General features: G+C 37.2%; 1 protein-coding gene across 1 annotated transcript in view; it reads right to left on the bottom strand.

The window, feature by feature from the left end:
- The window catches only part of NLN (neurolysin), a 36,974-nt gene that overhangs the window by 20,604 nt on the left and 671 nt on the right, over positions 1-15,699 (bottom strand). Inside the window, 2 exon segments of the mRNA XM_031557251.1 lie at positions 3,257-3,405; positions 5,492-5,748. Of these exon segments, the coding sequence (XP_031413111.1) occupies positions 3,257-3,405; positions 5,492-5,720 (378 nt within the window). The 5' untranslated portion in view covers positions 5,721-5,748.

Here is a 15,699-nt window from a genome sequence, read left to right as displayed (position 1 = left end):
CAAGGACTTTACCTGACTTTTTCAGCTAAGACTAGTGTGACAGAAAAAGTACAACTTTGCCATGGTAGAGGTGAAATATACAGACAGTCAGTTCATTAATGTTTATATTGTGCTTACTGTGCTGAAGGCTCAGAAATAGAATGATGAAAAAAAAGCAGAGCAGGCTACTCTCTAAAAATGAACTGTAACAACAGTTAAGGACAGAGGATTTTGAAAAGTTTCAGAGGTAGTAAGGGCTTGTGAAGGATTTCCTAGCCTCAATATCACGCATATTTGAAAAATGGAACTGCCACACCACTGAAAATCTCTTGGGCCCAAACACAGCAGAGATTTAAGGAAGAAAGAGAGAACTCGCAAATACTAGTTCTATGTCCTTAAAGCCAGAGAATACTGGTGCCTTCTACCTAAAGCTAAATACGAGGAAGATATCTTGGGAAAAAGGGAGTGAAAACTAAATGAGTGTTCTACATTCTTCTCTTGGTGACTGCATGACTACATACTTCTCCATACACTTTCAAGATATCAGTGTTAAATAGCTTCAAATACCTACGGAAGCCTTTGAGAAGTTTATCACAGATTAAATCAAGGACAGAACACATTCAGAAAGACCTGCCAGGTCTTTAAGGACAAGCCATCATGAGTACCAAGGAGCCAAGTGTTCTCTGCAGTCATCTCTGTAGTTCTGTCTGGTCAGGATGCTCTATGCAGTTCACCAAACAACCTTCACATCAGAAGTGCTAATTTCGAATATACTACACTCATGAAATTTTGGAATTTCCCAGAACTTTGTAAGTGATCATTGCTGTTAATTTTATACACCATCTCAAATTTGTTTCGCACAACCATGCTATCTTATTCTATGAGAAATAAGCAGAATAAGAAATAGAATGAACTTAGAATATTGTGAACAAAAACTGCAGTAGCTGTTTACAACAAGTTGAGATTCCTGAGTATATGTGTGGGTGGAGAAGACTGGCAACATTCTTAAGCATGCCTGTGCTAGCCAACATGTGCAGATGTTGGGAGTAAGAAAATTTTAAATGATAGCTTCCCCACCAAATTCACTTTTATTCCAGGTTTCAGATGCCAAAATAAAAGTTTTCTAAAGAGTAAGTTCCAGGACATATTTGACAATGTAAATCTATGAAGAATTTTTCCCCTTATGTATGCAGAAAAGAAAAAGGCTACATTATTTTCACTTTTTAAAGTTAAATACAAAAACTTTACAGATCTTCCACCATCAACAGTTCCTAAATAAAGCTGAACCAATGAAAGTTTAGTCCTTGCTCAAACATCAATTAAGTGTGGCATATTTAGTCATCTTTTAGTGGAGCAACTATATTATAAATAACGTGCAAGTGCATGGGGCCTCATTTTCTTCATTGTATTTAAACTGTCCCATGAATAGGATCATAAAACTGAATTATCATATCGGAACTAACAGAACACAGAGCTGATGAAAAGCCTGATTTAGCCAAGGTGTTTTGCTAGCTTCATTGAACTGATGAAAAGATTGCAGGAAAACATTCCTGTTTGTTGAAGTCTCTTTTTGACCTGGAACTTGACTTCTTAACTAAGAGATTCCAACAGGATAAAGTGTTAGAAGTTTAGTAGAAGTTAACAAGAACTTTGTACTGTTATTTGGAAATAACAAAACTATCAGTCTGCCACTGTTGACAATTTCACAGCTATTCTGAAGAAAAAAAGTATTATTATTACTTTCATGGTTGTTATGAAGTTGACACACGCTGAGAACTTAGTGCAGATCACTACCCTACAGCACTAACTGAACGCTAAAGATTCTTGCATGCTGCAGTTAAGCCAAGTGCAATCTAAAAAACACTAATGGGAGATTTAAACAGAAATTGTAACTATTACACAAGTCAAATATTGATGAAAGGAAAACAAAGAAAGCATTACATGAAAGCAACCTTATGAAGAAGTTGAACTGAAAGTAATGAAGAGTTAATAATAGCAGTCAGTTTCACTAGCTACTAACAGAAATACCTGTAAATTAAAAGCAGACGAATATACAAGTACAGTAGGTTAGCCCTAGATCTATCTGTGTATACTACACAGAGGGGTGAGAAGATTGCAGAAAATAAAATATATCAAGCATTTAATTAATAGCAACTGATTCCAGTAACTGACACTTCAACATAAGGCACTGTCTGTCAAAACATACCAGAAAATATTCAAAATGATGCTCTTAAACACCTACACAAACATGTATATAACAATATCCAGTTAGAAGAAAACACTAGAACATATGCCTTGAAAATACAGAAACAGAAAACAGTGCTGCTGAAATGTACTTTACTATGGTGTTGCTAATATTACTCACACATCCAGTTCAACACAGCAAAAGTACAAATAATTACATCAAGAAATAGGGCTCCAATGTACGAGACCTGCTCCAAAAGTAATGTCTCCTGTTTTATTCTGTTAGCCATGACGTCAGAGGAGGGTGATAGTTCTATGGTTGTAGAAGTTGAATCTTGCCATCAATATCATGTTACATTTTGTTGTTGTGTGACAGATGGCAGCAGAGAGGCATTTCATCAAGGAAGTGCATATGAAGCAAAGCTGTGTCTCTGAATTTCTCCATGCAGAAAAACCGGCACCCACTGACATTCACTGACACCTAGTGAACACTTATGGAGACCAAAGAGCGGGCACGTGAGCACAGTGTGGCAGTGGATGGTGCACTTCAGCAGTGGTGACAGTGAGTTACCTCCACCGGCACAGATTTTTACGAGCGCACTATGAAGGCTCTTGCACATCACCGGTGAAAATGCATAGCTCATGGTGGTGACTACGTTGAAGAAGAGTGTTTTGTAGCTGAAAATTTGCTCTGTCAAATAGTGCTATTGTGCGCTTCATACCTATTGTAACAGTTTGTAACAGGAAATAAATAGCAGGCATTACTTTTGGAGCAACCTACATATTAGCATCACTAACAGTTTTTAAATTGGCAGGGTTGAAAGGGAAGATTCACACTTGGACCATGGACAAATGTACATGTTTCTTTTGGTTCACATTAGATGGCTTTCCTGAATTACCTCTAAATTATGTCTGGATATTAATATTAAATGTTACTAGATAGATTTAAATAAACAGAAATGTTCTTCCTGTTTTAATAAAATATGAACCACAAAGTAAACAGTGCAGATGAAGAATACAAGGTTCATTTAAGGAGTGACAGGGATCTTGAAAAGCACTGTGCATATACACTTCTTTATTATATGTAATTTACCTGCAAATAAACAATCTTCTGAAACACATCTTCTCTCATGCTCATCTCCACATCAAAATTGGAAAGCTTTTTGTCAGCTTCTGTACTTGCTAAGCGTACCTCTTTGTCAGGTGAGACATGCTGGGGAAAATCCAACATGCTTCTTTCCACTGTTTAAATAAAAGGCAGTGAACACTTAGAAGGCTAGAAACATCATGGACAAAGAAACCTTTCCTCCCTCTTCTGATATTTATATATAGAAGATAAAAGAAACAAGTATCGAAAGCACCCAGATGCTTAAATTGGGCTTGAAGGACATGAGTTAACATAAAATTGAATGAGTCATGGGACAGAATTGCGTAACATTATAACAAATAAACAGTTTACAAAAATAATCCATTACCTAAGACTAATTACCACCTTTGCACTTCTGTGAAGTCAACTGAAGGTTGTATAAATAGGATACATGATTTTTGGAAGATATAACATTTGCAAGTAAAGACTTACAATGTTTCATAGCAGGCAAAGAGGCTTCCATACTAGTTTTTAAAATAAAGGACTCTATATCTTTCAAATATGCCCATCTGTCCTGAAGTTATTTTTAAATTGGTACAAGAGAAGAGTGTCAAATCACCATCTTCATCTAAATGTTTAAGGGAAAACAATCCGGTAACAAAAAGATGTTATGTATTCTGAACTTCTAGAGATTGTAAACTACTGATATTTTTAGAATATCCTGTTGAGATTAAGTAAAACCTTACTTACTAAATAATACTTAATCTTTCTAAGGAATAGAAGTGCTAAATAGAAATGAATTGTTTTGACTAGCTGAATTAACTTAAGTCAATTATAATTTCATTTTCCTCTCTCAAAAATGATGTTTTAGATTAGTGATCTTTTAACATGATGTTGTAAAAACCCCGTAAAACAGAGTAAATTTTATTTACTCTGAAGTTGTTTATAAAGCACAGAGATTACTCTCAGTACTTCAGAAACCTTCAGAATGCACGGCATATGGTTTCTCTTAAAAACCATTGAAAACCCTTTTTTCTCCTCTACTGTTCTCAGAGCACTGTGATTCAAAACAACAAATTTAATTCTGGCATCATCTAAGGATAACATAAGGCCTGTTGTAACATGCATCTCCTCAGTTTATGAGCTCCAGTTACTGGGGGAATGTTTTTCATGCACCTGAGAAAGGGATAAATGGGACTAAAAATCCAAGATCCTAACCAAAATCATGCTGTGTTAACATATCATATGCCGTGGGCTATTTCAGAAGTAAGTTCTGGTAATTTCACATACAGCTTTAATAAATGGCCTTGAAAGGTTAGATATGACCCAATTCAGCAATGGCAATGTAGAGAAGAAAGTACATCTTAGAGAACATGTGACTTTCAGTAGCTCTGCTTACGGGCTAATGGCCACTATTTTCTGAATAAAACAGATTTGCCTTCTAATTTAATTTAAAGCACGGAGGTTTATACGTAGGCAGAATGACTTAGAATATTTATACCAAACACATTTATACAATTAAAACTGAATCTGTCCAGAATCTATTTGGATGAAGATTAGTGAGTCTATCTGCCAGCATCAATTCCAGTCAATTCACTGGATGTAACCGAACTATGAAGTAATGTGAAAGCAATAGACTAATGTTATAACACAATCATTTGTGCTACAGGCTGTTCCTTCCTGGTAGATGAAGATTGAGCTCCATGCCGGAGTGTCTGTTTTCAGCACTTCTCTTGCAAATGCAGGTTTTTTTTCAGAGATTTAAGAGAATTTGATATTTTATTACACAGACTACTACAAACATTCAACCACAGGTTTTCCAAAACAAAGCCACCACATATTTTTATTATTCCCACTTCCTCTGAGGATTATTAAGAAGTTAACTAAATGACTGGTGTTTGACTATACACTGCATCCGTACATTGGAAGGTCTTGGTAATTTGTTCAGAACAGTCTAGATGTGATCACAAGACCAATACCTCTCCTGCACTGCCTCAAGTCTTCATAGGACATAATGTAAAAGCATGTAAGTCAAGTATTCTTTTATTGAAAAAGCATTCACAAAATTCCTCCATTCTCATCCACTATCTTTTCTCCACTAAGAGTTTATCAATCTTTCCATTGTTACATTTGAGTTGCTCATCTCAGTCAAATTCTGCAGCAACTGAGATAGGCACTGCTTATCAGGCTTGAAAATGCACTATGGAAAAAAAATAAAAATCACAGAAAGCGTACACTAACCTGCATATTCCACTTCTATATCTGCCAAAGCCTGTACGGTATTTTCATGTGTCACTTCTTCAATATTAAGCTTCCCAACAACATCATATACATGTTTTGTCTTCCTGATTAGTTCTTCTGTTCTTGTTCTAATTTGCTCTGGTGACAGGTCCCATCTCAAAAGGTTTCGGCCTGATGCTATGTATGAAGAAGCCTTGAGCTGGTTAGTGATTTCTGCTCCTAATGTCATTCTCAACAAAAGCCGAGGCCCAATGGACCTGAAAGAAGAAAAAAAGATCTTTGCAGAAAGACTCCAGTTCATGAGAAAGTTTACAGTAAATATTAAATAGGCAGCAGACCTTTAACAACCACAAAGTATTTTCATACAAGTAAGAACAGAGTCCTACTTAAAATCATGTGTTACTTGTCCTCTGGAGCATCCACAGCTATTATCTAACTATTTAAAATTAATTTTAGGTAAGTCAGAGGTTTGTCTTACAGCCTTTTCCATACAGAGCCAAATATGAGACAGAGACAAAAACTTTGATATTGAAAAAAATAGACTGAGTTACTATTTAATCTTCTAAGAAAAACAGAATTTCAGTTACTGAAACTTTACAGACAGTATTTGCATTTTTCTGCAGTGATTTGCAGATTATGATGAATGAGAACTACAAATATGCGTACAATAAGATAAAAAAAACACCCATGTCTGCTTGTGTTCACTATAACTATTTCATATTTGTATACATGTCTGCCATGTAAACAGCCATAGGAAGAAAATTTCTAGTTGTTACTTTGTTGAAAATTTGCTCCTAATTTTTGTAGTTCCTACACAAGTTCCTTCATTCTAATGCCAGAAGAGGATGCAAGCTAACTGCAACTTACATACTATCAATCCTGATTTGTATACATCAAATACAGTTCAGCATTAGTTAGTAGAACAATTCACATATGTAACTGATCATAGCTGTGCAGTGCAATTACTGGCTGACTTTTTAATAATTCTTGCGATAATACTAAAAAGATATATTCTAAATCAATGAATCCAAATAAAAGTTAAAAATAGACTGGCTTTGGAAATATTGGCTTCCACACTCCCACCTCCTTGGACTTTAAAAAGCAACATCAGTTTTGCTGTATAAAGGAGAAGTAGGCAGGTTTGGGCAGCTGACTGAAACTTGGCTAGCAAAAACCCACAGTCAAAAACATATCACAGTAATATCTCAGTTACATATAAATTATTTGCTGAAAGACATAACGAATTGATAGTAATTAAAAGACAGCTTGCATTCAAGAAGTAGAATGCCACAGATTTTAATATCTTAAGAGACCAACCCATACCTTCAGAAAAGTAGCAAGGACCAGATCTCTGAGTTAGTAAGAACAGCTCTGAATGGCAGAGGCTTATTATCTGCCTTCCAATTTCAACCCAAGAAGAGCACTCCTTTTGAAGGAAAGATTTCAAATAAAAGGTCTCAGTGGCCTAAGAGAGGAATTTTCTAGATATGGCCTAGTCAAAGTCATTTATACAGGACATAAAAGAAAGGCAACATCCCTAATCTACATTTTATGCTAAGATTTTTTCCCCTTGTTATTATCATTTCTTCAAATCCTCCCATACCAGCGTAGACAAGATGCTTCCTTTTAACTTCTACTGGCATACAGAAATATAACCCTCTATCATATTAACTACCAAACTCTGAAAACAAAGCCTGAATAAAAAGCATTCCTTCCATCTGCTCTCTCTCCAGTACAAACTCAGATCTGACATTAACGTGCCATCAGCTTCTCCGCTGGACTACTGCAAGTTGGAATCTCGTCTAGAAGTTTCTAATAAACAAAGCTACTTTCATGAAAATAAAAGGACAAGTGTTAGCATTCTCAGGATGAAATATTTCCGAGAATCCAGAACTACTGAATTCTACCCTGAATCTATGAATCTATTACAGAATAGCACTCCATTAAGTCTGCTTCCCACTGGACTGCGCTATGTCAGTCTTTAACACACTGCAGCTCTGACACTGCCTTATGGATGCAACCTCCTCAAAGCAGTTTCTGAACTTGCGCTTTTCACCCTCCAAAAGTTGTCAGAAGGAATATGAAATATGCCAAATTAAAGTCAAAATAGAAATAAAACAGAATCAAATGAAAACAACAACCTGAAAAAAAAAAGTTGACGTCTATGCTAAGGTGAAAGATAAAAGGCTGATATTATTTTTAAAGGGAACCTACAGCTTTATGTAATTCATTACTTTCACACAGAGAAAACACAGCTCTGCTGTGTCCAACAGCATTGTCCAAGAAACATTTAATTTCAGCCTGTCAAACAAGCTCAATTAATAAAGCTGGACAAGTTTAATTAATAAAGAGTCCCTAATTGCTGCTAAGCACTTCTTCTAAGCACACAAAAAAAGATTAGACCACCTGCTTTTCTTTGTAGACTGACTAATTGCATGGTGGAACACTAAAAATCAATAGCTTTATAAATGATTGGCATAAATGCTATCAAATGATTGCCTATATCCGCTAGAGACAAGTAGACACAGAAAACTGGCTTTGTTTTGCAATGCTGATATTTTGCCTCCTCCTGATGCAATGAAGCATTAGCAGGTATGAACAAATGTAGAACAAAGCCAGTAAAAACTCAGGACTCACAAGTCTTTCTCTAAACCAATGTGGGCTTTCAAAAATGAAATAATAACAATTCAAGTAAAAACAATCACTATATGCAACCACACAACTCAAACTGATATTTTAAAACATATACTGTTACCTTGCTGCCAATCGTACTTTGGGCCAATGCGACTCACATCAGAATAATGAAAAGCCATATGCAACTGAAGTATGTGCACAGGTGAAATTTTATTCCTGCCATTTCTTTAAGTAGATTAGTATTTCATATTTGTTGTTTACTTAAAATTGTAACCAAATGCCCAAGACTTCAAATATCAAACGATAAAATTGAGAATGTCTTATTTGTTCAAGAGTGAAGCATAGAAACGATAGCAATGTAAAATTAAAGATTAAACAGAATATAAAGAGACAAGAAAGGAGAACACTGCTAAAATAATGATGTTTCAAAGACGATCTGCAGCTTTATTTGTCATGTTATTAGAAAATGTGACTGTAAATTGTGCCACTGAGAGAAATCTTAACTTCCGAGATACAAACTGGAAAATAAATTAAATAAATCATATTAATAATAGTAGGAACCAGATGAAGCAGCAAGCAGTGTTCTTCAAAAAGCAAATGAAGAAACATGGATTGTTTTTGGTAAATGGCAGCACCATTACAGAGGAGCCAGTCATTACTCAGACTACGCAATAAGAAAATGATTCAGTTTAAATTAGGCAGAAGAATAAACAAATGTAAAGAAGATTATGTGTATACTGCAATTATCCCATGCGGCCACGGATACTCTATTGCCAGTGCGTGAACTGACCAGTTCAATCTTTCAGACATTACATTTAATTGTCTGCAGTGCAATGTGGAACTGTTGACATATTTGAGTTATGGATAAGGTCCACATTCAGCATTAAGATGTTCCTCTTCCATCCCACTCCATCTTCTGCCACTTATTTCTGCCCCGTATATGACACCACCCGTGATGGCAGCGTAACTACTAGCAGGATCATACTTAAAAAGAGATAACATACAGGTGAAAAAATGAATTATAGAATGGCTTTGGTTGGAAGACATCTTTAATATCACCTAGTTCTAACTCCCCTGCTGTATGCAGTGACAAGTTGCCCAAAGCCCCACTCAGCATGGCTCTGAACACTTCCAGGGGCAAGGCAACATTTTCCAGTAACACCGCCATAGTAAATAACTTTTTCCGTACATCTAATTTAAACAAAGAGAGTCTAAATTTAGAACCTGTAAGCCTTGCCCTACCACCACAGTCCCTGACAGAGTCCCTCTCACTTTTCACGTAAGGCCCCTTAAGTACAGGAAGGCTGCAATGAGGTCTCCCCACAGCCTTCTGTTCTCTGTGCTGTGTAAGGCCAGCTCATAGAGGGCCTGCCTTTGTAGAGAGCTGCTCTAGCTTCTGATCACCTTTGTGGCCCTCTTCTGGACCCACTCCAACAGCTCCCCATCTTTTTTATGCTGGGGGCCCCAGGTCTGGACACATTACCGTGGGTGGGGCCTCATGAGGATAGAACAAAGGGGGACAATCCCCTCCCTCACACTGCTGGCCACTCCTCCTTTGATGCTGCCCAGAGTACATCTGGCTTTCCAGGCTGCAAGCACACACTTATGTCCCATGCTCAGTTCTTCATGAACCAACACTCTGAAGTCCTTCTCAACAGACTTACACTCAAGCCATTCTCCCCCCAGCCTATGTCTGTGCTTTGGATTGCACTGACCCAGATGCAGGACCGCACTTGGCCTTGCTGAATGCCATGAGCTTTGCGTGGCCCCTTTCAAGCACATCCAGGTCCCTCCGGAGGGAAGTCCTTCCCTCCAGTATGATGACTGCACCATACCTGCTAATGCCATCCACAAAAAGACAAAAAAATGGACCAGGCCAAGCTTTTCTTCTGTTTATCCATAATGCGTAGCTTCAAAACAGTTATGCTAGCATAAAAAATGGATGAGAAGATTACCAAAAGCCATCTAAGCCAGCACCACTGCCTGAAAATACATATGATGCATGAGTTTAGTTGAGAAAAAAAGCCTCTAGATGACTGCTATCATTAATGACAATCTCTAACAAAAGCAGTGTAAGCTGTAAAAGCTTAGTAGCAACTTCTAAAACAGGATTCTGAAAAAGAAAACAAAGCTTCTAAGTTGCAGACTGCAATCACTGCTATTTTTGCTACAACATCAGGTAATTTATTTTGCCAACAAATCTAAAATTTGATTACTTGCTGCTTCTGGAAAATATGAACATAATTTGATTTTAGAAAGGAGGAGGACTTTTATTATACTCTCTTACAGCAATATAGCGACGAACATAACTGCTGCAAAGATGAGCAAAGCAATTAAGTTTATGGGCTGATTTTTAACTTGTGCAGTAAATACCTTAAACATACTAATCATTTATGTAAGCCTGGTTTTGTTTAAAAACAATTTTCCACATCTGGAAGATGCCAAACAACCCTTTGTAACAATGCACTATTTAACAAAAAAGCCTCAGACTGTGAAGCAGAAGTAGCAAAGGGTAGCACCTGCTTTAGAAAATGCAAACATAAAAACCGCAACCGTGATGCTACTATTGATGATCACTTTATAACAGATTCAAGTTTGCAGTCTCATTTAACCGCGACTGCAAATTGACAGAATCATGGAATTGCTTGGGTTGGGAGGGACCTCAAAGATCAATTCCAAGCCTTCTGTAATTCTGTCCAAGACTCATTCTTTGATCATGAAACACCACCCACTGCTTTACTGTGTGTGCACGTCCACTGTTTGGTCTCCACAAACATTCAGCAAGTGTCAGTGAATGTCAATGGATCCATTTTCTTCACATGGAGCAATTCAATCACACACCTTTGCTTCATGTCAGATGCCCTTCCATGTCAGATGCCATTCTCTCAGACTGACCTTCTGCTGCCATCTGTCACAGCAACAACGTGCAGCGTGATATTAGTGGGAAGGTTCAACCTCTACTGCCATACCATTAATATCCGCCTCTGATGTCATGGCAAAATAGAATACAACAGGAGCCATTACTTTTGGAGCAGCCATCATATATTCACTCCTTATGAAAGATCTGGGATAACAGTTTTGGGGGTAAAGTGGAAGCCAAGAAAGGAAATTAAAAAAAGAATAGAAGAGGCAAAGAGAGAGGCAGAGATACAATAATTCAGATGGGTTAGCGCTGAATATATATTTCCACAGGTTTGTACATATGAATTTAAAACAAAATGGGATGTTACACTCTTTGTGCACGTCTGTAAGTTAAAAAAAAAAAAAAGCTCTCAGCTTAAAAATTGCATCAGAATGTGTGGATTTCTTGCACAAACATAACCACCACACACAACATCATCATGTAAAACACAATGAATATATTTTTCAACTTGTAATTTACTTTATGTAGCACTGTAACAGCACTTAATTTAAAAATGAGAGCAACAGGACCATTCTGTTCTTTCAAACTCTTGAAATAGTAGATTTTAGTAAAACAGTACTTCCTTGTCTTGCAGGCTGCAAGAAGCATTGCATGCCAGAAGCATCGTAAATCTGGAGACCATATTCATCAGGTGACCTCAATCAGCACTCACAGGGCCTCGGTGTTTCAACGCCACCTAGTGGTCTTGTTTAAATAATAAAAAAAGGCACGCTCCATTAATGCAATATAAAAACTGACAGTTTGCCTCAGGAATAATTATTTAAAACATGAACGAGATGCCATATACTAGCATTTCCCTCTGAGTGCTACCACACATATATAAATGGTAACAGACAGGCATGATTTAAGTAAACCTTTATCCTAACCTTTAAGTAAACCAAGCCTCATATTCAATCATAGAATCACAGAATTGCACAGGTTGGAAAAAAACTTGAAGATCATCACATTCAACCGCAACCTAACCATACTACCCTAACAACCTCCGCTAAATTACGTCCCTAAGTACCACATCCAAATGGTTTTTAAACACATATCCAGGGGTTCAATGACACATCTTTTTCTTTTTCTTTTTTTCCTGTAAACGAAGACCTACTTAAGTTAAAAAGCATTTCAGAAACACTACAGTGTGATTTCAGTAACAAGTAATACAATTTGGATGCACTGCAGTTGGTCTGTGTAATCTGGATGGATTTTAAGATGCAAATTAAATAGACAAAATTTGTCTAAGTTCTTTGCTAGTATTTTAAATATATCTCCACTGTTCCAGTTTTGACTCAGATTTAAGCAAGAAGTATTTTTTTCTTTTTATTTTAGAGTAAAGAAAGAACAAAATCAAGCAAAGTCAGCAGAGGACTGAGTAATGCCAGACAGAAAAAAGAACAGGGGGGAAAAAAAAATCCAACGAAGAATAAAATACAGCTATATCACTTATATCACACAGAGTTAAATCACAGCATTATTTCAATTAAGAATAATGAATGGGACCACAGCCACAGAATTTAAGTAATGACTTTTTCCTGCCGGACAAACACTTTTGAAGTCATTATTACACTTCACTTCTCAGTCCTTTCATTAGTTTGGCTCTTGACAGTGTTTGGAATGGTGAATACATGCTTTGAATTCTTAAGTGATTTTCCTTGGCAAAGTATTTGGCTCTGTGTCATTACAGAGTTTGGGACAGACAGATCCCACAATGGCAAGAGGACAGCATATTTTCTATTTCCTAATCTAAAGTTCCATAACTGTTAACAAGAAACTTACTCTTATTAAACAGAGTTTGATGGAATAGAAGATGATTGACAATCTTTCAACATTAAATAATTAGTTTTGTCACTGCATCTTTCAGAAAAAAGATTATTTGCAACTCAGATCACAGTAAATTTTACGTTGCTCATCTTTCTGTACACCGTTAGCTCTTCAGATCAACTGAAATAAAAAAAGATGGAAGTTACATGAATCCTTTTAGAACCCTTATTGAGAAATACATTTTTCTCTTTTTCTCTTCTACTTTTACAGTCTTAGCATCTTTCAACAAATGCTTACTCGTTTCTTTGGTGGAAGTATCACCATCAACAGTAAAGTAACTGGAAAAGGTTCTTTGTATCAATTAAAGAAAATGCAGATCTGAAGTAAAAATCATAGGTATGCATAGCAAGTTATACATGGCACAAACCCCTAGGCCTTATGCTACACTTGCATACTCTACTCATGTCCCCCCCGTAATCTTTAAAAGCAAGTTGGAAGCAGCTCTGACTGATTTTCATAAGAGAAAGCTATCCCCACACAATATGCTGGAGTGGACCACACAGTAGGTCAGGATTCTGGAGAACGCTTGAGATCTTCTTTCTCAAAACCTAAAATGCTAGTATCCACAGTTCTAAAGAAGAACAAAAACAAAATCTTACTCTGTCTGATAAACTGGGCTTTGAATTCATTCCGTGAACTGAATTCTCATAGCATCATGGTGTACTTCCATACCTGCACACTTTGCTTGAAGAAACTTAAAAAGAAAGCTGAGAGACTTATGTCCATACAGACTGCAGGTGAACTACTTACAGTACACTGAATCTGATGTAGGAGCCATCTTTCAGGTATCATCTACTACACAAAACCCAATGGGGAAAAAAGCATTTCCAGTTCTCTCACATACTGTTGCATAAGCACTATCATGCCTGCAATCTAACACATCCAAAGTCCATGCCCTGTTGTGCAAGCACCACACACTGCTTCCACCAGGACAATTCAGTACGTCAATGTAATCAGCTAACAAATTAAAAATAGCTTTTTGACTCCAATTAAAAAGAAGACAGGACAGCAAGACAGAGAAAAGTATCGAGGAGGGTTTCTAAGTATGCAAGGCAAATACATTTAATACATACTGGAAAAGAGCCCCTTTGACAAAAAGAGGATTCATAACTCAGTAACCTACTGGAATTCTTTGAAGGTCTTTTAAGTAGACAGGGTCAGCTCGTGTCATCTGTTTGATTTCCAAAGACTTTAGACCAAAAGGTCTTTAAAAAAAATGATACTGCTGTGAGATGAACATCATCTTAAAAAGAAACTGTTAAAAGACTTGAAAGAAACAGAAAAATGGAACTCGGTGTTCTGCATAGTCCCAGGTTGGGTTCCATATTCCTCAGCATATCCATACTTCACCTAGAAAAAGGTCGGATTCATGAAATTACAGCTGATGACAGTACATACAAAAATATGGGGCTGAGCAAAGCTGTAAGGAAGACCAGAAGACTGTAACAGGTGAAGTACACACATACTCTGTGCAGTTCTGCTGCTCCCAGCCATTATAAACTCTCTTGGTTTTTAATTCTCCCATTTGTGCAAATTCCACTCAAAGAACAACTAGATGGGGATTCTTCCCTGACAGAAACAGACAATTAGAGGAAGTTTTAAAGAAAGTTATACAAACACAAACAGCACAGAGAGAATAAACAGTGATCAGTTCTTCCCCTGCTACTTTTGACACAACTCAAGAACAGATCAAAGAGTTGTAAGAGGAAAGTTCAACATAAAAATGCATTAGCAGGATTTTTTTTTATTTTTATTTTTCACCAAATCATATGACAAATGTCTTTTGTGTTGGCAAGTCCCCAAAACCAACATGATATGGCATGGGACTGTTCCGAAAAGTTACATATGTTCGTCCCATCATATACACTTCCCTACGTTTGATCTTGACAGACTTTTGGAATAACCCAAAACAAATCTTTCCAAGCCTGGCATTTCATAGAATTATAGAACACCCCAAGCAACCCACAAGATTCATCAAGTCCAAGTCTAAGACAGGACCACTCGAATTTCAAAGCCAGTGTTTCAGAGTGCTATCCTAATGTTTCTGAACTCCAGTAGGCATGCGATTTTGCCCACTGCCCTGAGGAGCCTGTTCCAGTGTTTCAGTGCCCAGCCATCCACTGGTGAAAAACTTTTTTCTAACACTCAACCTCACCTGACACAGCTTCCATGTTACTTATCCCAGAATCATAGAATGGCTTTGAGTTGGAAGGGACCTTAAGGATCCTTAAGGATCATCTAGTGCCAACTTTCTTTAAAGAAAGAAGTTGGGAATTGGCACTAGACAGCTATGTCCTCAAAAAAATGTTATCTGCACTGATTTTTTTAGTGTCATCCAACTGATAGCCCATAGGTGTAATTCAGACCCACAAAACGCTTTCAGTCCCAACACATTTGACTCAGCAGGTCCAGGGAACAGTTTTGATCAGCAAACACTGCTGAGAAGATAAACTGTTTTCGTAGATCCTGTTGCAGTTAAAAAGGTGGCAGCTCTTGCTTTTGTCCATAGGAAACAAGTGCTGATGGGCACACACAGGAGGTTGTGTAGCCCTCATAGCACAGGGAAAATGAAAGATGTCCTGAATGTCCTGCCTGGACCTTACTGTTGCTGGTGTTGGACCCTGTTGGAGCCGATACTTTAAGGAAAGCGTACACATGCAGTATGGTCACAAATAATAAGATACAAGAAAGAGACTGTAAAAGGTTTTTGGATTTCCCTGCCATCCTCCTGACTCTTCCCCCAACCTCTCTTCCTGCTGGTTTGATTCTTTTTCAAGAGAAAAGTCAGTGTTCAGAGTACCTTTCCAGGAAGGAAGACCTAAAATTAGCCCTTAAATGCAATTTT

This window comes from Meleagris gallopavo, chromosome Z (genome assembly GCF_000146605.3).
Source record: "Meleagris gallopavo isolate NT-WF06-2002-E0010 breed Aviagen turkey brand Nicholas breeding stock chromosome Z, Turkey_5.1, whole genome shotgun sequence".
NCBI classification, from domain to species: domain Eukaryota; kingdom Metazoa; phylum Chordata; class Aves; order Galliformes; family Phasianidae; genus Meleagris; species Meleagris gallopavo.
The sequence above is the reverse complement of the archived record's forward strand: the minus strand, read 5'-3'. Positions and strand labels throughout refer to the sequence as shown.